The sequence below is a fragment of the Orbicella faveolata genome, unplaced genomic scaffold (assembly GCF_042242905.1).
Source record: "Orbicella faveolata isolate gen_17 unplaced genomic scaffold, um_ofav_v1 contig_13, whole genome shotgun sequence".
In the NCBI taxonomy this organism is placed as follows: Eukaryota; Metazoa; Cnidaria; class Anthozoa; order Scleractinia; family Merulinidae; genus Orbicella; species Orbicella faveolata.
Genome location: NW_028301540.1, coordinates 6,133,718 through 6,160,050, shown reverse-complemented (window position 1 = coordinate 6,160,050; position 26,333 = coordinate 6,133,718). Strand labels below are relative to the sequence as shown.

Here is a 26,333-nt window from a genome sequence, read left to right as displayed (position 1 = left end):
CGCGTGTTCCTGGGTTCGGTTCCAATCTCTTCCATTGTCAGCGAGGAACGCCTGATTGAAAAAACACTCTGGTCAGTTGATTTGCAGGAACATCTCATAAGAAAGGGAAACTTCTCGCGAGAAAATAACTGAATACATTGGAAAATAAGTCCAGTTTAAGTGGTGCATGGCATGGCATATTGTTTGTGGTAACATAGGTCGCTGAAAGATCGTAATGAAAAGCCAAAAGCGTAAGCTGAAGACGAATGGAGATTGTAAGTGGACTGTTGGTTCCACTGAACTATACCATCATATCAGTAATTCTAAAGTTTTTTTTTGACGCAGTCTGAATCAAATAAGTTTTTCTTGACTTAAAGAAAATTTTCCAAGATCTAAAACGGAAGTTAAGGGTCGGTAAGAAACAGTAACACACACTGAATTTAGGTTTTCACTGGGCTTTGTAAACCTGATGAAGTTCGTTCATTATAAATGTTACAAGGTTAAACGTAATTGTAAATGGGTTCATTAAAAAGAAAAAAATTGCTGTCAACAGTGTGTACTTTCTCTTACAGCTTCAAAATCATCAAGGAAAGCCAAGAGGAGTAAGGTACATGATGTTAAGCATTGTCTCAATCAGTCGTCTTGCATATCCCATAACAGGTAACTAAACCTAAATTTTTTCTTATCAGGTGGATGAAGAGGAAGATTTTGATGATGAATCTGTTGAGGATGGTAGGTAGTAAGAATGAAATATCCACTTATCTGCTTGTGAACCTGTTGACTGAGAGGGCAGAACAAGAAAATATATAGTTAATGGTTTGAACCCAGGAGTATCAGACACCTTGAAGGTGTTTTTCACAAAAACAATTACAATGCTGACTTTATTAGATGAAACATTTACTGACCTACTGAAGCTGATGTAACAAACAGGAACCCAACACCTGTTATTACATTAAGGGTACTTCTGAGACCATCTCACAGATCCTACAGCCCTACAACATCCGTGTAGCCCACAAACCTACAACTACGTTATGACACTTACTGACCAATGTTAAAGACAGGGAGGAACCTAACAACAGACAGGAAGCAGTTTACAAGATCAAATGCTCTGACTGCCAGGCTTCCTACACTGGTGAGACTGACAGAAACTTTAACATGATACTGACTGAACACAAACGAGCAACAAGAAATAGTGATGCTAACAATCACATTGCTGTACATCATCAACTGACAAACCACAACTTACATTGACTGTGACTCTGCTCTTTGCTTAACCTACAGTACAAACTATTTTCAATGACTGATTCTGGAAAGCTGGTACACTAACCTAGAATAAATGCCTCTTAAGGTGGCTTACTACAGTTTTTCTGAGACTCAATAGCACGTGCTACAACTGCCTGCCAAACATCAGCATTAATTGTGCATTCAAAAATGACGCAAGTAACCCTAAGAAGAAACGAAATCACTTCAGCACTTGAAAGGCGTTAAATCCCTTCGGTATAAGTAGCAATAATTTCAAACTCCGTTCAAACATGTGTTTAAGCCTAGGGCCAAAACAAATATGACAAAAAAGCTCTATAAATAACTGGTAAAAGAGCTGTAATTTACTCTCGCTTTCTCGCATGCAATACATGGCGTCACATGAGTGTGCAGCTAAATGAATAACCACGTGTGTTTTTCTGACTTTTGTGACGTCAGTGTGACCAAATAAATGCTAATTTTCTCGTGTTCCCTTCGGTGAATTTTTTTTTAATTTGGCTCAGTTCTAACCACGTGCAATTCCTATAAATTACCCTATTTTTGTTAAAATCTGTCAGAGCTAATCTAATATATTTAAAGCAACATTTGACAAATTACAGAATACTGGAAAAACCATCTGAACAACCTTGACTTTTTACCAATTCAAAATGTCAGGCAATATCATTTCCATGATGTGGCGAAGTATGAAAAAATTTCATGGAAGGAAAGTATAAATATTAAGGATTTTAGCTCAAAATGAGGAATATATCTGCCTGTCATTAGATGAGATGTTGCCATGGTAACGGCCTTAATCCAAAAATTGACAGCCAAAACATAAACCTTATTTTAACAGTACCCATACTGTTAAGTCTCGACGGGGAAAACTTAAAGAGAAATTAACTAAGTTTCCCTTTTAACTCACGCTCTATAGGGAGGGTTTTTGTAATTACTCTAAGGAGCCACCTTAACAGATGTCAACAACTACCGATGCCTTACAAATGACTTATCCATGATGGAAATGAAACCGACAAATGGACTTCGAACAGACCGACTTAATTTGACTAACAATAAACGGACCAAAAACCGACTAATTTGACTAACAATAGACGGATCAAAACCAACCAATGATGACAAACTTAACACAAGTCTTTCTGCTAATACCATCATGGCTAAACTGACCAATCACATTCAATGGACCAGACTTATAACATCATCGACTGACAAACACTACTCACTTGACTCTGAAGATGACTTCTGCTCAGGTTGTGGAAAGGTCAGTCACCAACAAGAGTTCTTCTCAAAACTACACTCACCCAGACAGTCACACTATGCGAACTAAGGAAATATATGTGCTGTACTTGGTTCTAGGTAATCAGCTATATATTGACCAAATGCAGGGAGGTCTGTGCTAAATTACAGAGAGCTAGATATTTTCCTTTCTGGAGCAACCTTAATCAGTCAGATATATAATTTATTTAGTATTCTCTCATGCCACCATACTGTGAGCTAATGGTTATGTTGGAAAGTTGTGAAAATGTATCAGTGATCACTGCGAATTGCATGCACTGAGAGAATTGTTGACATACCTGTGTCCAGGAATGGATTCCTTTTATTTTCTGGACTAGCTAACAGCAACCAGGCTGACCCTGCAGCTTGCAGTTTAATATACTCTATAGATTACATATATTAGTGAATTCATAAAGTGGTATGATAAATACATGAGCACGTAATAACAATGCTATTGAGAATGAAATACAGCAAAAGCCTATTGTTAGGTTGCCAGAATGATAATTTTATTTGCATTATAGATTTACAGTTCTAGATAAGTAGATTTACAAAGCTTAATATGAGCAATGTCTATTATTTATGCAGCACATTTATCTGCTAATCTTGAATATTTTCAATTGAAACATGTTGTCTCCTTAAACAAGACTTACAGTCAGTTTAATTAAATTCATTGGTTTTTAGTTGAGACTGCACCCAAGTCTTCATCTGCCGCAGTGAGTGATGAGACAAATGAAGTACGTTATTTAATAATTATTATGTTAATCTGTATTTAAAATGGGCAGGTTGTCATTTGTGAATATGGACATTATATGGTCTTAGCAATACATAAAAGTTTAGAGGGACATGTTTCAGGTCTTCAGTGTACTCATTCTGAAAGAACCACACTGCAAGTGTGCAATTTATTCCAGTTCCTATACTGTAGGATAAAGCAACTAACTAGAAGCAGTACATGTAAGTTTAATGATATCTGGTGCATGCCAGAGCTATGGCATGTATTCTGTCATGAATACTGTGAGCAGTTTTCAAAAATCGGGCCCAAACTATATATAGACTGAGGAAGATGTTGGGTGCTGCACCAGCACAGTCATGTTCATGAATGCACTGGAGAAGTAACTCACAAAGTTCTGTCAAAGATGACATATAGATCAGTTTTAATTAGTTCATCATTTATTCATATTTATTTAATTAATTGAATGATTGAAATATTATAATTTTAAATTAATTTCTAACAGGATGAGTTTGGTGCCAAAGATTATCGCAAGATAACAGAGCTTAAAGCAGATCACTCCTCCAGACCCCTCTGGGTGGTAAGAAGATTAATTACACTTGCTTATAAGCACAGCTGGTCTTCTCGTGTTCTAGTTCATCTTGATTTGGGTAAACAAGGCCAGAAATTTAGTTAGACTATAATTAATTGAAATATTTCTTTATAGTGCATTAAATTTTGGTCCAAATTAAACATCTTTATGAATTCCTTTTTTTCTCAGGCTCCTGACGGCCACATTTTCCTGGAGTCATTTTCTCCTGTCTACAAACATGCACATGACTTTCTTATTGCTATTTCGGAGGTACTATAGGTCATTCAGTGACATAATGAAAAGTCAGTTTCAGCCATTTAGTTATATCATGCTTATTTTAGATTATACTCCTAGATTATGTACAGAATTAGGCTGTAATCTGAGTTGTTATAATATTATATAAAATCTAATTTTAATTAAATTCTGAACACATCTATATGCACTACATAGCGTTAGGTGTACATAACTTTTATATTATTAATTAATAGTAAATTGTTGAAAATAATAATTAATTATTTATTGATTAAGAATGATCAAGAATTTATGCTCTTAATTTCTCAATAGCCTGTTTGCAGACCAGAGCATATACATGAATACAGGTGAGGGGTGTTTGCTGAGTTACTTTGCAAACTAGTATTTTGTAAACATTCCTGAAGATTTGCCAATTTGAAAAAATTAATTATGTAGATTGCTTTTTAAAAGATACTATGGAACTGGTCAGGACAAAATGAATTATAGAATTTTTTAAGGTAACCCATTTAGACAGGTATAGTACATGAACCCAAGATTGCTATCGTATGATAGTTGACAAGGGCACAGCTGATGTTCCAACTGATCAAGCTTCGCTAACAACGATTGGCATCATTTTTTCTTTTAGGCAGAAGGTGCTAATTTTTGTGGGATTTTTTTAACTGTAGATTGACAGCATATTCTCTCTATGCTGCTGTCTCTGTTGGCCTACAGGTCAGAATTTATGATCAGCAGTTATATTTATATTATAAATGTTATAATAGAATAATATTAAATTATTAATATGCAGTTTGGTTTTGTGCACACTCTGCTGAGCTAAAAATTGAAAGCTCGCTGGTTTTTGTGTGCAACCAACTTAACTAATCTATCCTGTGCAATAGGGCCCATAAGGCTCTGTCAGGGTTGTCACAGAGAGGTGGTTTTATTAGGCAGTTGAGTCAAGCCATCTTTTTCGGATGTTAGAACAACCCATCTGAGTTAGGCTGCTAAGGTCATGAGATAGATGGTGATTTTAGTCAGCAGCTAGCTACAATATACTTTTAGCAACCATTCCCAATCACATTAAAACACAGTTTACTGTTATCTTAAGGTTACAGTATACCTTCAGGGGTGTCTCACGTGCAAGCGATGTAGCGCGTGCAGTTTAAGCTGTAGATACCTAAACCCCTATATCAAATTAAAGCTTATGGAGCTGGCTATCAAACTATACCAAGAATTTTGAAAGAAAATGAATTGTTGAATTTTTCACGACCACTAAATGCGAGCGCCCGAAATACCTTTCGAAAGCTACAAGTCAAAGTGAATTTCGTTTTTCGCCAATTTAATGTTTTCCTCGGTTTCAGGGCCCAAAGCGCTTAAAAAACGTGTCTGCGTTTTGGCATATTCGATTGCAGTAAAAAGTTACAGAACATTTTCGAAATAGGATTTAAAAAATGCGGAGTGATCGTACAAAAATCGCTCTCGAAGAAAAAGTATTTCGAAATTAACAATTCCCAGACACGCTTTTGTAGTTTATATGTTAAACTAGCCACTGTCCAAATTTAAGAGCGATTGAACAAATTCCCTTTGAGTTATAACTCTTTAAAGTGTCTGCTTCAAGTGAAAAAATTTATTCGAGAAAACAGCGCTAAGAAAAATTTTCTGCTTCGCAAACAAACTCCGCCCACAAACGCCTTCAACTGGGTTCTCAGATAACTAAGCCAATCAGTGCAGGGAAAGTTTACTACCGTTAACCTCCTGCTGAAATTTACGCGCGAATCTCTAAAAAACTCTTGTGTTTCGCAATGCGCTCAAGGAACCGAAGGCAGAGAGATAATTTTTCTGTAGCTCGGTTTTTCTTGAAGCTGGTCTGGCAAAATGGGAAATACTAAAAAGGATACGAACACTAGAGTGGCTGAGCGAAGGAAACAAACAAAAGATAGCGCGGAGTGCAACTGTGTGTGGGCAACTGTGCATGAGTCCGACGATTCATCGATATCGGACTCATCAGAAGAGTCTCTGTCAGCATCCCTGTTATTGCTGTCAAGTTCCGAAATTTTTACAGAACCTTTCTTTTCTCTTACCACGAATATTTGCCCGCCTTATACGATAACTATAGCTTCATCCGCGTGGCGAACGTTCGCTTCTTCACTCATTGATGTATTTTCATTCGTTCTTCACTGTTTTCGCTTTCTCGAACCGGTCCATGGTTTAAACGTGGTCTATGTTTACTTATAACTTAATAGAGACACGCCTAATATCAAAAATGCTGGGTAGTCAGAACAACAATGCTGATCAACTGAGTAGTCAATTCGTGACATCCATATAGGTAATTCCCGCGAAAATCGTCTCGGTTGATTGCATACGCGCCATAGGGCTGTCAATCAAGAGGTAAACTTTTACTTCCGGTGAAAACATAAAACCGCCATTTCTCCGCTAATATTAAGCCTTTTTCAAAAATTTTTTTCAGAAATTAGAGATTATTCTTCGACCACTATTTTGACCCAAAAATCCAAATTTGAAGAAAATTGCCGACCCGAAGGTATACTGTAACCTTAAGTACTGGTATTTCATTGTTTTATGTAATATATAAATCTGTATCATGAAACATTCAAGTGTATAAAAATCAGTTCCAAACCATGTGTAAAATAATAATTTATTATTAATACTGACAGCAATGAGTCACAAAATTTTTCAAGGTCCTTCATGCTTTGTAACAATATTGATTGTATAATCAGGCACAGATATCAGATAAATGCTGACCAATTTTCAAAACAATGAGTCTAAAGGCGCAAGCCTCTAGAGGAGTCCAAGGGTCGTTTCTTGAAAGCCCCGGAAACTTTTCGGGTCTGTAAAGCCATTTTTAGCTCATCTGTATCTAGAAACTGAGAAGTGTATACGCCTAAAACTTCTTGTATGAAGAGAACCTCTGTTCATATTAAGAATATGCGAATAAAACAGCTCTGTAATCATTAGCTTTGAGATTTTGCTACAGCTTTTCGGGCGCAAAAACATTTGGGACCTTCGAGAAATGGGCTCCAGGGCTTTGCTCCCCAAGGATTTCAATCTTTTGGATTTTATCTCCCTGAAGTCCCTTTAAAATCTGACTGATTTCTGTAAGACAGTGGAAAGCGGTATGAATCCATGTCTGTTGATGGTTTTTCTTCTGCTAATACAGTGTAATTTTTAAATTCGTACTTCCTGCCCCCTCCTCCATCTTAAATTTGTCATTAGCCATACCTAATGCCCGCTGCAATGTCGTCTCTTTCAGACAAGTGATATCATTGAATATCTAAGACGTTTGAGCAAGACTACTATCCCTGATGGCATAATTCAGTTTATTAAGGTATGCATGACTCCCTGGATGACTGTAAAATTAAATTTTAAATACAATATCTGAGTCCATTTTAAATTATATGCCTTCCCATCTGCTACATTTGTACTTAGTCGTAGTAGTTTAATCCTTTTCCTTGATTTTGCTCACCACTTTATTTAAGATGGCAGCTCCATGGTAGCCAGAATGAGATGATCCAATGCTTTCAGGGCAAAACTCTACCTTACAAAAACTGTTTACAGTCCTAGTACTGTGTACACTGTATGTGAGTTCATAAGCTTAATTTTTAATTGCTATCCAAAGGAAAAGGGAATCAGTTGAACTCAGCAATTTACGGTCCTTTACCCTGTATGTCAAACTAGCATAAACTTTTTTGAATGCTTGGGTGTTGTTTTGGTGTGTGTTTAAATCTCCCGTTGTGATTCTGTCTTTCAGATCTGTACTCTAAGCTATGGAAAAGTGAAGCTTGTCTTAAAACACAACAGATACTTTGTGGAAAGCAGTCATCCAGTGAGTGAATTTATCCTTAAAGCCAAAAAGAAAATACTCAAAATCTTTAATTTTTCTACCTCAAACATAATTTTTTGAAACAAATAATATAATTCTGAGACATTAGGTTACTCAAGGACTTGTACATGTAAAGATAATTTGTTCAGGAGTTCAGTCACGGTTATTAAGGCCGTGAAAAGATTTACCTTTAAATTGAAGGAAACCTGAAAAATAGTAATTTGCTAGTAAGAGTAGCAAAACACCAAAGAGATAATTATAATAAACCATATAGGAACACAGATGGCTGGTTAAGGATGGCAAAGATTGACACAGATTATAAACAATGAACTTGAAAAATTTAGGTTAGACTTTTCAAGATGTGTGAACTGTGACATAGCTCTTCTAAAGATTTTGGAGATGACCTTAAGACTTCCCGTAAGATTTGAGAGACAGACTTGAAGTTAAACTGCTTGAGACCAGAAAAAGACATTACGTTTGATGTATAAATTAGAAAATATTAATACATGTATATTTTTTAAAAAATTGAATAGGAAGTGCTTCAGCATCTTCTCAGAGACCCAGAGATTCAAGAATGTCGAAAGCGCACAGATGAGGACATTGAGCTTGGTTTAGGAGAGGATCAGCTTGTTAAATCTACTGTGGGTGGAAAGTCTTCACTGAAGGTGGGAAATGAGAAATGGATACATGTACAGTGTATTGCGTGATTTTGTATGCCCATTGTGATGAGTAAGCAATCCTACAATGGCAACACAATAAACAGTTTGTTACTGTATACATGTAGATTGTCTGCATTTGCACATAGTGGCCCATCAATATGGTTCTTATCTTCTGTTTGTGTAGCATGTGAAATGACTCACTAAATTTGCTGGACAGGTATTACCATGTATACACCTGGGTGGAGAGAGGCACTGTAAGTCAGAGTGACGTGTATTGCCCAGGAACAAAATGTACAACCTCCAACAGGGTTAAAATTAAACCCAGACCACTGGATCTAGAGTGCAGTGCACTAATCATTAGACCCGGGGATGGGGTACTCCCTTATATGGGCTATATAGGTATGTGCGGCGCCAAAGGGTATGGTTTTTCAGCCGTTCTGGTCATAAATAGGGTATCAATTTTGGCCATTTTGGTCAGAAATGTGGTGTGGTTTTTGCACTCTGGCGTTGAATTAAATGTAGATGAAGCTACTTTTTCATCATTATCAATGAGACCATCAACAAGAGCCCGTGCATAAATTATGTTTAGAGCAACTGTGCCAGCGGCAATGGCCGTAAATAGGACCATATCAAATTTTTGGTCAGGTCATAAATAGGGTAGGGAAAATCACAGAATTTGTTCATAAATAGGGTAAGGGTTTTGGGAAGCGGGCTGCACACCCCAACCCAATTTTTCTGGGAGTACCCCGCTCCCCTGGGCCATTAGACCCCCACACCATCTGCACTACTGTTTGAATGTTTTTGAGTGTATAGAATTTTGACCAGTCAATTGATTTTGTTTTGGTCACTTATACTTACAGGTTAGTAGTGTTGTCTTGTAATGAGGGGTTTTTTCATTTGACAATCAGTCTTTTTTTCTCTTTTTTTTGCAACTGTAAACAGCTAAACAAACCACAGGAATCTAATGGAGAGACTTCTCAAACAACAGAGCAGGTAATTCTGAATGACAAACTTATAAAAAGAATTCAACTTTTGAAACCAGATGAGAGAGTTGTAAATCCTTCTGTTTCACATTTTACAGCTACACCTGTACATGTATAGCCATTTGGTATGATTTTCTTTTATCATTGAGTATTTTTCTTTCTAAATTGTTATTCAATCATTGTTGCTGTTGTTGTTGTTAAAAATTTGCTGTAATAAATCAGTTTTTGTGGCAGGAACAAAGTATGGTGTTAAAAAATTCTACAGTCGAACCTCCCGTAAGCAACCACCCAAAATGTCAAGCCTAGGTGGTCGCTTACAGGAGGTGGTCGCTTACAACAGCTTAGACCATAGTGGATCAAACTTTTACCTCATTAGCATATTGTGACACAAGAGACTTACCCCATCTTTTAAACATTTTATTCATGTAAAAAAAATCTGGTTTCCCATTGAAATACTTCCGTCTCTTATACTACCCAGGAATACGATAACATTACAATACCTTATTATCCAATTTCCGCTCTATTATCTGTGAAGTGGTCGCTTATGGGAGGTTAAAAACAAAAGAAAATTTCAAACTTTTAGCTCTAAAAGTGGTCGCAGTCACTTACAAGAGGTAGTCCCTTACAAGAGGCTTCAAATATAGTGATCTGACTTGGAAACTTTTGATATTCTGGAAAACTGGTTGCTGAGGAGAGGTGGTGGCTTACGGGAGGTGGTCGCAACCGGAGGTTTGACTGTAGTTCAGGTGTTTAAAATTGTACACAGGCATGAAAATCAGAAGAAAAAAAAAACCAATAAATTTTGCATTTAAAATGTTTTGTATGAATCAAGGAAAAATCATCAATTATATATTACATACATCTTTTATCGACTTTCCCCAATTGGGCTTTTCATAGACAACACCTACTAATTTAAAATAACAGGAATAAACTACCAATTAGAGTGGTGTTCAATTGAGTGACGTAAACCAAAACCATAGTAATTGCCTGAGTACTTTCGATAGTCAATTGAAAACTTGTCTAATTGGTTAATGGATTGCTCATGGATGGTGTTAACATATTTATGTTTTAAGTCCATATTACATTTCATAGGATCAGCCGTCTGAAGGGACAGCCATTCCTACAGACATTTCTGATTATATCGAGAAGATAGATCAAGATGAAGATGAGGAAGAGGTCTGTGAAAAATAGCTTAGATTAAATTTAATCACCGACTGTAGTAGACTGAACTTTTGCCAGTAGTCTACTGGGAATAATTGTGAGACAGTGTGTTTGATGGGCTGTTCCAACTTGAGTTTGCATACAGATGATTGCACGTCACAGACCGACAAAAATGCCCAGTAATTGAATTGATGGTTTTTATGTTGGTCGAATCATTGCATGCAGCCAAACTACAACTTACATGTACATTTAACAAGCTGATATAAGCCAGCTAGCTGTTGTATGCCTTGTAGGCTCAATTACCAGTCGGTGGTGTGGAAAATCAGCTTGCTCTCCAAACCCACCCAACACTCTCTACACTTTCACTGACCAGAGAGTCTAGTTTCTTTCACACAAAGCAACAGTGAGTTCTCTTTAGTTAGATCCATGCTTTTGTTTGTGGAAAAGCATTAAATTAAGCAAATGTTACGACAATGACAAATATTATTGCCAAGCCACTTGGCATACTATTATTCAAATTTTGACAGTTTTCCCTGCTGAAATTTTGCACACTTCTACTTGACATTTTCAGAGTCAAACATATTCTTTTGAAGTGGATCAGGAGCACATTGAAACTCTACAGAGAAAGTAAGTCACTTAGTTTTGAGACTCCTCAAATGGACATTGCAGCTGCAGCACTATGAGTACAAGACACTCAGTAATGATTCCAACCTCTTATGGACACCCTGTGTACCCACTCACTCCAAACAAGGCCACCCCCTGCAAACCCCCCCCCCCCCACCCCCACCAAAGATTCTTCATTATCAGATTTGTTATGCTTTCTGAAGCCTGTAGAAACTGTTTTCAAAGCATAACATTTTCTTGCAAAATTTTCTTAATTTATAATATTTGAAGGAATCGGAAAATAACAATTGGAGAGTGTTATTATTTTGCTTGATCTTCACGTAGCATATAAAACATTCTTGGATCTCATTAAACTTTTCCAAAGAACAAATTTTTATCGACTGAAGTTTTTCTTAACTAATTTTTCTGGAATTTTTCTAATATCATCATTTTACTACAACTACCAGAATTCATTTTGTTTTTTTCTCTTTATTTTTTAAATTTTGAAGCCCCAGTGGGGTTTAAATAACAATAAATTACTCTTAGCTAATTAACTTAAGAAACAGAAAAAGTTAAGGATTCTGGTAGTTGTTGTCAAATGACACCATTGTGCAAATTGCCTATTACTAAACTTACTTCTTTTCTCACAGATGTATTGAACTGGACTATCCTTTATTGGCAGAATATGATTTTAAAAATGATACAGTGAATCCAGATCTGAAGTGAGTTTACTGTCCAAACCTTCTGTTAAATATGGAATGTTTTGGGATTAGATTTTTGTTCGAGCATTATCCAATAGTGAAGTGGACACATTTATTACTTCAATACGTTAAACATGGTGTCAGCAATAAAAAAATGTTGTTAATTAAATGGTGAAGAACAATTATTGTCAGTAGTAACCCTCAAATAACATTTTTTTGAGGTAACACAATGAGGACCATTAGGTTATCAGTTTTAATACTGTCAAATGTTGCCCTCGTAAAATAAAGTCTTACCTACCTACCTACCTACCTACCTTTGTCAGTGTTTGAACTCAGTGTTGTGAGTTTTGCCCTAAATGGGGAAAACAACTGATTACATGTTAAAACACATATCACCAGATTAGTAACCTTAAGTTGTTAATAAACTTAAAATGAAGAAAACACGATGCTATCTTAAACTCAGGGAGTTTGTATTTAGCAATATTTGCACAACTTTACAAAGCGCTAACTAATTAAAAGTAGTCTCAAAATTAGTAAATGTTTCTTCAATTTGCAATGAAACGCTAATCTATCCGCTTCTCCATTTAGCATGGACTTGAAGCCAACTACAGTTCTAAGGCCGTACCAGGTACATCAGAATATCTTCACACATTATTTTAATTTTGTTTCTCCATAGCTTGAAAAATAAGATCAGCAGTTAATCGACATATACACAGATCACCATTATTGAAATGAATGAAATAATGCTTTTTCCCTGATAGTAATTAGGATTTGTGTTATTGTATTTCGTTCAGTGTTTTTGCCTAAAAGGGAATTTCTTAAATCGTCAGTTCAGGAACATTTGTATGCGAGCTTGGTCTAAAACCGCAGATGGCAGAGATGGAGAAAGAATGATATTTTAAAAGAAATCTTTTATCATTTATTAGGAAAAGAGCCTTCGGAAAATGTTTGGTAACGGCAGAGCCAGATCCGGTGTTATTGTATTACCATGTGGTAAGTCTTAAAGTAATACATCTACATCTACGTCTACATAAGTGAGGTCGCTAAAAAATTTACGACATCACTCCGACTGTAACAACTGTAAAAAAAAGTGTGTTCATTTATGACGAGAGAAATGAAGTTGTGAGGTACTACAGTTTATACAGCCCCCGGGGGGGAGGGTACTTTGGGAATTTCTGGGTGGGGATGTGCCGCTGGGACCCTGGAACCCTTAGCCTATACCAGCGCTAGTTCAGCTGAATTTTGCTAACCTATACTAGAGTAAACTCCCCAAATCCCCCCATCTATCGACATTGTTGAGGCTGATTTGCATAAATTTAAACTTGCCGATTTGCTTTTTTATATTTTTGAGTGGCAATTCCTGGTTTCCTTACTCTAGATAAAATCTTCAACCAACCAGTCAGTTTTGTGAAAAATTATACCCTATTCTAGACCCAAACGCTCTGATTTATATACCCTATCCTAGAGTAAACTGCTGGAAAACCATACCCTTCACAGCGGCACATACCTATATAGCCCATGTATGGCAGTGCCCCCCCCCCCCCGGGTATACAACATAGTCTGAGAGGTTGAAGAGCATAATGTTCCTATTGTTTCTTCACAAACAGGAGCCGGTAAGACCCTTGTGGGTGTGACAGCAGCTTGTACAGTAAGGAAGCGATGCCTTGTTCTGTGTACTTCAGGTAAATGAGAATAGGTCAGAATTTTAATTGCTAGCTTAGAAATGACGCGTTTTTTAACTGACAGCTGGAACTGAGATCTGAGATCGGCATAATTCACTGATTGCTGAGAAATGGGCTGGAATTTTAACTACATGTAAGAGCTGAGAAATCGCTAAAAATTATCGGTGAGATTCCAGTACCCGCCCATTCTTTTTGCGAAAGAAGTGCAACCTACGCATCCCGTGCAATAGAGATAGTACGCATGAATGAGCTGACTCGTGATTATTTTCGATGGCATGACACTGAAAACCGGCCATACCCAGAAGCGTTACACCCCTATGTATTTTTTTGAAACTGCCTAAACCAAACTTTAGCGTTGTGGGCGCTCTATTGATTGTTCAATTATTATTTTTAATTCATATGTAAGAATGTCAACTTTGGTTTCTTGTTAGGTGTCGCAGTTGAACAGTGGAGAACACAGGTATTCCTTGTTATTTAATTATCCACTTAGAGGAAGTGAGAAATGAGAAGGGCTAGATTAATCTGACTCTTTTTAGCCTCGTACGCGGACATTCTTTTTTTGGTTTGTTTTGTTTTTGTCTGCGTTAGAGGCTAGACGTCATCCTTTCGGCTTAAAAAAAGTAAAATTAATAAGTCTGAAATAAAATTGAAAACGTTGCTTTATGGATCAGCATAACTATTGGGCAGGACAAGTGAAACGCCTGCAGCTGTCAACTAATCATAAAGGCCGCATTTACTCAGGAAGACGAATGATGCGTCAACCATTGAGTGCGTCAATGTCAACCTCGTTCCCAGAGACCCTGGGAACGAGGTTGCGTCTAGGTCTGACACGATAACTCTTGTGTTGACAGAAATAAACTGAAGTATTGTGAGAGACTTGATTGTTTGATGACAAATTTCAATTCCAGTCGAATGGATTTACAGTTCAGATGAGTCTGTTTTTTGCGTCTCGCATTTACCTATTTTTTATTTTTGGGTCTTTATTATTTCTACTGTACATCAATGACATAACCGAATGTGTGTCATCCACTATTAAACTCTATGCCGACGACACTAAAATTTACAGAGAATTAGGCGACCCTTTTATTGATACACAGCTTCTTCAAGCAGACCTCAACAGTTCAGATAAGTCTGTTTTTTGCGTCTCGCATTTACCTATTTTTTATTTTTGGGCCTTTATTAACCTAAACGCGAGACACATCTGAGACATTTATTGTGTCTGTTTTATGCCTCTGGAAGGCGCGGTGGCCTCACCTCATGGTTAGTGCGCTCGTCTCCAGATCGAGCGTTTCGGGTTAATAATAATAATAATCTTTATTGAGGAAATTTTTTCACGTACATGTGGTTTTCGAAAAGGACCTCAAAGATTAATACTAATTAATAGAACTAAAAATATGAAATTTATAAAACACTTAAGTTAAAAATTAAAAACCTGTCTCTTAAAAATATCCACATTAGTAGAGTCTCGTATTATCTGGCTGAGAGAATTAAAATCATTAACAGCGTGATAGGCAGTTCTTTGTTTTCCCCAATTCGTTCTAACGCAGGGGAGTCTAAGATTGACTTTATGTCTGGTGTTATAATTATGCTGATGTTGTTGTGTTACTAAAGTCAATTCGTGATTTATAAATCCATTTAGACATTCGAGGTTCGAGTGTTCTTGAAGAAAGACACTTACTCTCACAGTGCCTCTCCCCACCCAGGTGTATAAATGGGTACCACTGAACCTAATGCTGGGAGTAACCCTGCGATGGACTAGCATCCCATCCAGGGGGGAGTAGAAATACTCCTGGTCGCTTCATGTTACAGAAAACGAGATAAGCTCCGGCCTGATGGGCCACTTGGCTTGTATGCAGACTTTACCTTTATGTCTCCTCTGGACGCATAAAATTGTTAAGTTCGACTTATATTAAACGTGTCTTATTATCCGTATTAACCAAGACGAATATCACACCTAAAACGCATTATTCGTCTGCCTATGTAACGCCAGTCAGCATTATATCACTTGCGGTTCTTGGCCGCGTCTGTCAGTAAACACCAGTACTGATCTTGCCAATTGACGCAGTATAAAAAATAAAATTGCTGAGGAACTGACGATGCATTTTTCAGTTGCTCATTGTCCTAAATTGTGCTTTTAACTTCAGTTTAAGATGTGGTCCACCATCGATGATCGCACGATCTGTCGCTTTACCTCAGACGCCAAAGATAAACCTGTCAGTGAGTATATTTATTTACAGAAAATAAAATTTGGAAAGAAAACTATGTGGCCCTGCATGTTCTTAGGTATAAGTACTAGAGTTGACTCGTAAAGCGCCTGCAACATGATTTAGCCAATCATAACAAAGATGTTCTTTTCACCTGCCAATCAGGTGCAAGCTCATGTGACTTCCCGTCATTCGTGTAGGCTTGTTTGTTTTCAGTTTCACTTTATCACTCTTTCTCTACAGATTGTAATATTGCTATTTCAACGTATTCTATGGTGTCGTTCACTGGGAAAAGATCCTGGGAGGCTGGAGAGGTAAGTGAAAACAGTAAAACAGCGTGCAATGGGTTGCCTTATTAGTGTTTTTTGGCAGCACATCTGAAAGAAGTGTTTCCTTTTCCTATCTAGGTTATGAATTTTATGCAGACACAGGAATGGGGCTTAATGATTCTAGATGGTAAGATTTAATCAAGAACAGCTTGAAAAGAAAACAAAATTCTAAAAATACTTTGTCAAACTCATGAATTATACTCAAAGGAAATCATAGAGAGCCGTGACGGTGTTTAGATATCTGATCTTAATCAGCATAGATTTTACGATTTTTTCCCCCTTTTTTCTCCTTAATTTTAACCTCGGTTAAGAGGATATATCAAACACTCGAGACCGTGTTTTACCAAATTTCCAGACACCTCGAATTTTAAAATTTAAAATTAAAAGTTCGTAAAAAATACTCCGCTACATGTTGTATTTTCAACTCACCTTTTGGTGTTTGGAAATCTGGTAAAACACGATCTCTCTTCCAATTGCAACAACAAATGCTTCCTATGTGGAGATTCCCCTGTCTTGGGGATGGCTTTGCTCGTAGCCCTTAAGTATACTCTAAGTCAACTTTCTCGGGGGGCGCTTTTGCCATGGATTATCTGTCTGGCTTAAAGAGCTCTTTAACCTAAAGTATCTTTATTTTTGCGTTTGTTTAGAAGTTCACACTATTCCAGCCAAGCAGTTCAGAAGAGTTTTAACAGGTGAGGACGTTAGTTTAGACCTGTTGAATATGCTTTAAGTTTCGTTAATTATTGCTGCGCTTCCCTAAGTTCCTTTATGTTACAAATATACAAATGCGGTGTTTCGCACTAAAGAAGTCTTAGATTTATGCTATGTTCTTATGCTTTTTGATGTTAAAAAGTAGTCAAACATATCTTGTCTTCTTTTGTCCTCAATAGTCGTTCAAGCGCACTGTAAACTGGGACTCACAGCAACTCTTGTCCGAGAAGATGACAAGATCCAGGTTCGTACTCGGTAGCACTTTTTCCCGATCTCAATCCAAACCCCTCGCGGTTTATTGAGCCGCGTGCAGGCTGAGATTGTGCTTTCATTCAGAAGATCAAGCACAATTTACGGTCCGAAAAGGAGACTGCAGTATTCCTCGGAGTACAGCGGCAAAATGGTATGGTAACAGCAAACTTTCCAGATTCCTTTAGAGGTTGTTGTGCTCTCTTAACGATAATTCTCCTGAAAGATTAGTTGTCTCATCGACTAAGCACAGAGGATGCTTGTTTCCAGAAATGCATTCCTGCCTTAACTTGGAAAATCGTAATCTTTTGGAAATAAAAATATTTTGTTACAGCAAAGTCGATATGAAATTCCTTTCCATTGCTATTTCAGGACTTAAATTTCCTTATTGGACCTAAGCTATACGAGGCCAACTGGATGGAACTACAAAACAATGGATTTATTGCACGGGTCCAGTGTGCCGAGGTGTGATATCTTACTTATTTCAATGGTTCTTTTACACACCGTAGCGATTTTTATCCTTGCAGTGCAGTAAACAATACTCTATCATCTTTTAGGTGTGGTGTCCAATGACGCCTGAGTTCTACAGAGAATATCTCAACATCAGAACACGAAAGAGAAAGGTATATCATTTACAGCATTTCACCATATTGGTGTTTTTTTTTTCTAAATTGTGTTTCCATGGGCATTGATAGAACTGATTCCGTGGTTCCACCTGCTGATTACAGTGACAATGTTCTCTTTTCCACCATTCATGTCGAAAATCAAAGTATTTGTTTAAGCTTATTTTTCGACAACTGCATGGTATCAGAAAACCGCTCTAAAACAAAAACCCTTTAATATACACTCAAAGAAAAGGTAATATTTCATCACTCTATTTTTTTCTTCTTTTTAGCTGTTATACGTCATGAACCCAAACAAGTTCCGATCATGCGAGGTATGATAAAACTTGCTTTGAATGACGTGGTGATTTGCTGTTTGTTTTCCTGTGGTAACAGTGTCTATTCCAAACTAAGTCGACATCGGATTTCTCTTAAAATAATTCATACATTGTACAGCAAACAGGTGATGAGAATAAAGTAAACCTTAAACTAAGTGACATTGTTGTTATGTAGCACCAAGTTCTCAGAACTGAGAAAGGTATGGCAGTCGGTAAAGAGATTTAGCATTTTGCGGTTGAGACTTGAGAATCATATAAACGCCTTGTGTTTGCAATCAGCTTACCAGTCAGTTGGATTTTCACATCGTTTGCTGGCCATTGTAAGTTTCTTCTGGAAACCTTTCATTTTATTATACGTCAATATACAGTTTGATTCAATTTATGCAATGAAGAAACTGTTCTCTTGATTACGTTGCCGGGAAAATGAAACCCGCGCGTGGAGAAGTCACTAAAGAGCGAACAAAAACTAAGTTCATATGAACGCTAGCTTGGTTACCATTTGTCACTGTTGCGTATTTCAGTTAGTGGTCTTCTTTTGTATCGTCCTTTTACACTTAAACTTTTTTCCTCTCTTTTTCTGCAGTTTTTGATTCGTTTTCATGAAAGGTAAGGTCAAACCACTGAAGAAAGCAGCTTTGTCGTGTAAGAAGTTATTTTCCTATGTAAAATAGGTAAAAAATAAACTTTGTTTCAATTGTTGTATGTTCTATTTCTTTTTTTAGACGCAATGATAAAGTCATTGTTTTCTCTGACAATGTGTTTGCACTCAAGAAATACGCTGAGAAACTAAAGAAGTGAGTTTGATTTCTACAGTTACAAAGATTTATCAATTATGTAGCTTTTTGTGCCCAACTTCGGCTGTTTCTTTTTAAGTCTCATTCATATGGATTTCGTGTCAATATAATTTAAAAAAAGATTCATCAGTCGGTAATGGGAGTTACCCGGAAAATATTTCCAAGATCTAACAATAGGAGACGAACCCATGGCATTTCGCTCCCTGGTAAGTATAGGAGGCGAATATTTAGTTATAACGCCTACCTCCCTCGAGTCCTCTGCAGCTCTGAGGAAGATTTGTGAATGTTCGAGCAGATTATGTGTTATATCATAGACTGATGAAATGTTTTTTCCGTGCCATTCAGCCAAGTTCAGCACACAACAGCATTTCTTTTGAAGATAATTTCAGTTAACGTTGCTGTTTTCAGACCATTTATCTACGGACCAACTCATCAAAGTGAGCGAATGCAGATTTTGCAGAACTTCCAGCACAATCCTTTGGTCAATACGATATTTATCTCCAAGGTAAGACAAAACTACTTGTTCTCACTGGTGCACTGGAACGAGGCTGAAATCTATGGTAAATTGAGTCATGTAAATTGTTTTCACTTTGCTCTTTCTTTCGCTTTTCGCTTCTCACGATCCTAGAAGTACACAAGAAAATAGCACTTATGTAGTCTAATTGATTGTGTCGACAGTGAACTGTTGAATAAATAAACAAAAATCTTGGAAGCGGCCATTTGAATAGGTAATGTCTAGACTTGTAATTGAATTATGTCAACTTTGGTAAAATTGCTTTTAATTCTATGAACAAGGGACTAAACTCCCATATGAAATGGACAAACTGAATAATTTTACGATTTAGGAAGGTGTGTGCTCAAGAGAATCGGTTATCCTTTTATGATATTTGGCAGAAAGCAATTCAATAGCTCATTTCCGAGTTGCCGTAAGCCTCCCTATCAAAGCGAGGCCTGGTGCTCAACCATTCACATGAAAACGAGTTTCATTTGCATGAGAATGAAATCTCATTTTCATATGAAAGAATGGGCACCAAAATTGGCTTTGAGAAAGAGGCTCCTTAAGGCAATTCGGAAATGGCCTAATTTCGACGTCATTTGCAACGGCTCTTTTCTTTTCACAGGTTGGAGATAATTCCTTTGATCTCCCAGAAGCAAATGTTCTGATTCAGGTACGTCAAGTTAAAAACATTTACTTCACGTACACTAAAATACGAATTATTCATTTGGACGCAATACCTCTATCCTACAAGGTTTGCTTCTGGATTTTTGTTTTACGCACGAGCACATTGTTAAGGGCATATGTTCTTACTCCTTTTAAGATTTCTTCGCACGGTGGTTCAAGAAGGCAGGTTAGTGTGCTATATCACTTGTATTCCTTATTTCCCTGGCGGATTTTCTCCGAGAATCAGGTTTTCGCTGTAGAACAGTGACGTCACAACCTTTGGTATACTCGGAGTGGTCGCGCTATTTTCTGATTGGTCAATAGGGATCGGGAATTCTCTGCGAAGATTTACCGAAAACGCTCCTCGTTTTCTCGATCGAAATAAATTACCCTGATTAATGTTAAAAACGGACTGAATTATTCTCAAAAGGGCTGGGTTATAGTTCTAAGCTCTCACTAAATCAACCGAAACTTTAACCTGGGAATGGGGTAAATTTGGCTTAGTTTGTATGAGTCGTTTACAAGACACGTTTTTCTTTAAATTTCGTTCTGTCACTTTTTCTTTGCAGGAAGCCCAACGACTTGGTAGAATTCTCCGAGCGAAGAAAGGTAGGTTTCAATTTGTGTCTTGTCCTAAACTGAAGGTTGCTGCTGACCTGTAATGGACCCCCATCCCATCCAGGTGTAATAGACAGAATCCTGGTCAGTAAATACTCGAAAATTCTTTACAAACTGGTATTAAACAGGGCTGTCATTAATTAAGTTTTGATTGACCTGTAACCTTAATCTTCATACCCGTAGCAAACTTGTTACTTCAATCATGGCTGAATTGTATCAACTACAGACAAGTTCACACATAACATCGGGGACCCATTAGGCATGCTCAGCCGTAACAGATGCTACGGGTTGCGGCCCTTATTGACAGCCCTGTGAAATGCCCACTGAATAGGTTCTTGCGAAGAAACGACTCTTGATTTTATGTGCTTGCAGTGGTACATATCCGTATATTCAATATGTTGGCCAACTATGCCCCTTCCTGCTAGCACATTGTTTGTAATACACATTTTCTTAGAGTGCACTATAAGTACGTGAAAGCATTACAAAACCATTCTGTTTTTGTGTTTCACCTTTTTATTTTCCTTTTGGTTAGACATGGCCGCTGAGGAATATAACGCATTCTTTTACACTCTCGTCTCCACGGTGAGTCCACAGGCCACCCAACATCTTACACAGACTTTATACAAACTCGTCACTTAGCTTTAAGTTCAGTAGCTTTTTTGGAGATCTTTCCTACGTTTCAGTGCTAGAGATAAGTATGGTACCGTGCCGTGCGATTTGAAATAATTTGTAACCATTGGATCATTATTTAGCTTGCATCATACCGTTATGATGTGCGCGGAAAGTTTTGGAGAGCACTTAAACGGACGAGTTGCTTGAGGCACAGCCGAGAGTAATTCTAGCTTACACTATTACTAAGGGGTGGACCATTTGACTTTGTGAGGGGAGTAGTGGATGTTTTGAAAAATGTCAAAACATGTCCTGCAAGCATACTCTTACCAAAAAAAATTCATGCACACGACAGTTGCCCAAAAAAAGAAAACAAAATAAGATTTACGCACGTTCAAGGAGCCGAAAAAAAGAGCATGTTACGCGGAGGAAAAAATAACATGCATACACACCTCCTGAGAGGAAAAATTCCTGGTGCATGAAAGGGTTAAACAACATTCAAGCCTTTTCAAAGCTATAAACAGTCACCCACCCGCAATCCAAAAGTCAAATGGTTCACCCTTCATCGGTAATGGAAATGACGAAGTGAAGTTCATTGGCTTATGATGCTCGCCTACCGTACGTGTACAGAGTTTGACTAGCGCGACTTTGCTAGCTTTTATAACTTAGTTTGAGGTATTTCTTGTTTGAAATGAACAAAATTTCCGTCTTAGATTAAAAGCTAACATTGGGAACGTTACGCTTTGGTAAGAGCAAATCAGACCATAGGGCACACGCACTCTCTGGTCTCGGTATCACCCCACGTCTACCACTCTGCTAGGAAACGTTCAAACTGCCCAATCTTACGTGCATTTTGATCTTGATGCCCCAATTGTAATCGCGATATAATCATCACATTATACACATGTAGCGAGAACTGATATCATCTCTTTAATTCGACTGATTTCGGACTTCACAGGACACTGAAGAAATGTATTATTCAGCGAAACGACAGCGCTTTTTGGTGAATCAAGGTTACAGCTTCAAGGTATATAGCTTGGTTTTGCTCCTGTTTGTTCACCTAGTGTGGCCGCAATGTGTTGTAAACATGGGCGATAGTGCTCTATAAAACCGCAACTTAGCCCAACCAAAGGCTACCCATTAAATAATTAACAATTATTCCATGAGCGAGCTGTGGATTATGAGTTGGCCGTAGTCATCTCATATCCAACATTAGGGAGTGGAATATTTGTTTTATTAAAAAACGCCCCAAAATATAGAAAACTAAAATCGAAAACTACGCCCCAAAAAACTACGCATGCGCTCACCATATTTGTAGAGCATAGTATAATGGCTCATTTTACCATGATGGCGAAGCCAATGAAAACTCTCGAATTGCGTTATCCAATGATCCAGTTTTCAATAAATTGACTAATTACTGATTCATATAAGCGTTACGAGTCGAGCCTGACTCTGACTTTTGTGGTTGTTATGGGACATTCAACATTGTATCAGTATAAGACACTGTATGGAGTTGAAACCAATGTGGACTTCTAAGGTTCAGTCAACGAAGATTGTGCCCTTTTAATTCATGAAGAAAATGGTACATCGTTCTTGTCCAATCAGCTTTTCAGTAACGAAAACTGCGCGTGTCTCAAGATCACGATCAAATGTTATTTCCTGACTGGTTAGAACTCGTTTAAAATATAACCATTTTTCTTTTTCCCTTTTGCTTAAGGTTATAACAAGACTGGCAGGCATGGAAGAGGTAACGGGTTCAAATGCAACTTTCTCAAAATTCTCGCATTTTTCTTAGTTCCCCTGATCACGATACACACACCTTTCGTATCTCCAGTAAGTTGCAAGTTGAAGAGAAATTGTGAAATTCAACCTCAAGATCAGTCAAAAACAAGTCATTTTCACGTGCTCTCTGTATACCCTTGATAAAAAATAATGTTTATCTCGATAGATTTTAAGATTGTTGTAATATTTGGACCTGTAGGTATCTAGGTGGCCCTGATGTTTTATGCGGGCCGTCCACGGACGCAAAGTGTGTAGAAACTATATGACTCACTGCAGACTGGACTTGTTAGGGCAAAAAGTAATTGGTTTTGCATTTACTACGCTACACGATTGGCGTTAAAACTCACGCCACCTGTTCCTTCCAGTCAGAGTTAAAACCAAAACCAATCGTGACTCGCTCACACAAGTTTTCCCGCGCTTCGCGTCAGCTACGTGTATTTACGTCAGGTGTTGATTGGTTCATTGAATTGTCTGTGTCCTTTGTGACTGGATAGGGTGATTACATTGGTTTTGGTGTGACAACACTCAATTGAAAATTACTCTCGTTGAGTTACAATTATAGTTGATTGCAAAACTGAACTTACAACAAAAATTTATAACATTTGTTGCTCGGAACAGGAGAATCTAGAACTCGGAGAAAAGAGGAAGCAGCAAGAATTGCTCCAACAGGTGGGTATGGTACTGCCGAGCAATTTATGTTTTTTTCAACATTACACGACAGGAAACTTGTGCATCGGAGTTCTTCTGTCGCGTTGTGTAACTATAACTGCTTCTAGACCTGGGAGGGAGAAAGCTGGGGCGGGAAAAGTTGTAATTGAATGTTGTGGTAAAGGGTGCACCGCCAGGTTCTCGAAATTCTCATATGCAGACCGAAATGGCGTGTTTGATTTCTACTCCCTTTGCCTTAGCTGGTCTTTTAAATGGTTGCCCTACTAAAAACCAGGTTTTGTTTTAACCTGGGTTGTTTGCAAACAGTCTCGAGCGCCGGTAAATAATCTTTGCGTCTCTGACGTTGTCCTGCCAAATTTGTGGTCAAGTTTCGATTGATTATGATCACATACATCCCTCCTCCGAGTAAACGTCACGCAATCTGCTCTTAGATTCGAACGGGAACAACGATTTCGTGACGTGCCTAAAGAGTGAGACCAAATGTGCATTTCTCATCAGGTGCTTGCTGCCAGTGACGCTGATGCTGATGAAGAGCGAGTCGGTACTGAACTGAGCCGAAGTAGTTCACAGGTATGTTTTGGTTTGGGCGTGGAGACGAGGGTCACTTGTGCGTCCTTGAAGATATGATGCGGGAGGGGAGGGTCACTGTTACATTTTCTGTACGACAGGGGAAGGTATAGGTTCCGTTGAGGACGTCAGTGGTACATGTACGTCTTTTTATGCCAATTACTAGTAACTAATTCTCTGGATTATAGTAGAGGGGATGGTCGTAACTAGGCCATTGTTAGAAAGGAGGGTGAGAGAAAGGTCACAGGGGTGCAGATATTTAGTTATTAACGGTCACAAAAGCTGAGAGGCTCCTGGCTTTGAGTTCGTCTCATCCGGTAGAACCGGCGATCGTACATGGTCCGGTTTCCAGTTTCTTTATATAGTTTAACGACCATTCCTAACGGGCCACAAAGAGTCCTGATATTGTGTCAGTGTGTCAGTATTGAGAGGGACAGTTCAGGAGAAACACAACCAAGATGGGGCTTAACCCGGGGGTGTACTCCCTTATATGGGCCATATGGTTATGTGCGGCCCCAAAGGGTATGGTTTTTAGCCGTTTTGGTCAGAGATAGGGTATCGATTTTGGCCATCTGGTCTCAAATAGGGTACGGTTTTGTACTCTAGTCTTGAATTGGGTATAATTTTTAGAAGAAGCTACTTTTTTATGGTTATCGATAAGACCATCAACAAAAGCAAACTTTCAACTGAACTACTTTGGTTGTTTTACTGATTAACATTCCATGATGGTTTCAGAATTCACTCGTGTCTCGCCGACAAGGTTCCATGGCGTCCATGTCTGGAGCGGATGACATGATGTACCTCGAGTACAAGAGCGGTGCAAAACAATCCAAGAACAGGCATCCTCTGTTTAAACAGTTCAGGAAGAAATAGTCCCGTTTATTTCTGCGTACGCTTGCTCTGCTTGTGGGTTAGCAACGTTCAGATCAAACGTCAGTGTCAAAATAGCTTGGAAGATGGAAGCTCCTTTTTTTGGTCTTCTCAATTCTTCCCTCGACCTTGGAGTGGCCAGGCTACCCTTCTTGGGTACTAACCATCTCAAAGGAAAGACTTGTGACGTCAGTGAAAAGTGAATGTTGGTCCACTCTCGGCGTCTCTCCCTTTCCTCCCTTGTAAGAAAGAAAAAGGAGAGAGAGCCTGGGATCGAGGTTATATTTACCGTAATAATAGTGACATTGAAATAGAATTAAAAAAACATATGTAAAGTTATTGTTAAGAGTAAGATTAAACAAACTCTAGCTCCATTCTCTTGTATATTGTCTCCAAACTTTTGTGAATGCCGTAATGTATTTCGGTGGTCTGAGAAACAGAGAAACACCTTGCCCGTCAGTAGTTCGAGGGAAACCTGTTGATTGCATAGAATCCAGTTTTTAGCCTAAGGGCCTGTTTACAAGGAGGGAGGGTTACCCTAGCAAGCGGGTTTCCCAGGAAATGCAGAGTAGACCTTATCCGTACGCTAAAGTTCATTGCTCCCGCATTTGGTCGTCACCTTCTCTGTTGTCAAACTGTTGCGCTCTTCTTTGGATGAACTGAGAAAGTTGTTTTGACAAAACAGTTACCCTACTCAGTGATGTTGGCAACAAAACAGAGAGAGAAAACCAACCACCACAGTCCCCAAAAAGGAAATACTCTTAATTCTACCTCATTTAGGTCTAGGTTACAAAGAAAAATTATTACCAAACAGCTGAAGGCTCACATCAAGAAATTTTATGGTTGCTTTTACTTTCGGGTTATTTTTCAAAGCACTCAAAGCATAAAGTCTTTTATGCCTACCAGGAGAGGATAGACAGTTCTCAAATGTGGTCAAAAGTCAAAAGCTGTGTGTAAGGCTAGTTGTGGCCGGGAGACTGCAAGGATTAGAGTTAGGCTTAGAGTTAGGTACCAGTTCTAAACAACACATCTCCTGTCATATTTTTTTGCGGCTCAACACCCTAAAAGGTACGTCGGTACCGCAAAAGATTCCGCTGTGGACCTTTTGAGGCTGAACAATCTAAGAGGTACCAAAACCGCATTTTTTTAACCCCTAAAAGGTACAACG

At 38.1% G+C, this 26,333-nt stretch overlaps 1 protein-coding gene across 1 annotated transcript; it reads left to right on the top strand.

The window, feature by feature from the left end:
- Positions 1–46: 46 nt before the first annotated feature.
- On the top strand, positions 47–25,539 carry LOC110060774 (general transcription and DNA repair factor IIH helicase/translocase subunit XPB-like). Its single transcript, XM_089284285.1, has 39 exons — positions 47–254; positions 552–586; positions 669–711; positions 3,187–3,239; positions 3,738–3,812; positions 3,993–4,073; positions 4,368–4,402; positions 4,721–4,766; positions 7,303–7,377; positions 7,801–7,875; positions 8,406–8,537; positions 9,474–9,524; positions 10,607–10,690; positions 11,247–11,302; positions 11,929–12,000; positions 12,568–12,607; positions 12,906–12,972; positions 13,587–13,661; positions 14,093–14,121; positions 15,806–15,878; positions 16,109–16,179; positions 16,273–16,321; positions 16,842–16,886; positions 17,085–17,149; positions 17,527–17,619; positions 17,712–17,777; positions 18,050–18,091; positions 18,678–18,700; positions 18,817–18,888; positions 19,297–19,393; positions 20,010–20,057; positions 20,208–20,237; positions 20,620–20,659; positions 21,201–21,250; positions 22,236–22,304; positions 22,995–23,024; positions 23,678–23,728; positions 24,227–24,298; positions 25,031–25,539. Exons 1-39 carry the CDS (start codon positions 215–217, stop codon positions 25,166–25,168), a joined length of 2,388 nt encoding a protein of 795 aa, XP_089140411.1. The 5' UTR covers positions 47–214; the 3' UTR covers positions 25,169–25,539.
- Positions 25,540–26,333: the final 794 nt, after the last annotated feature.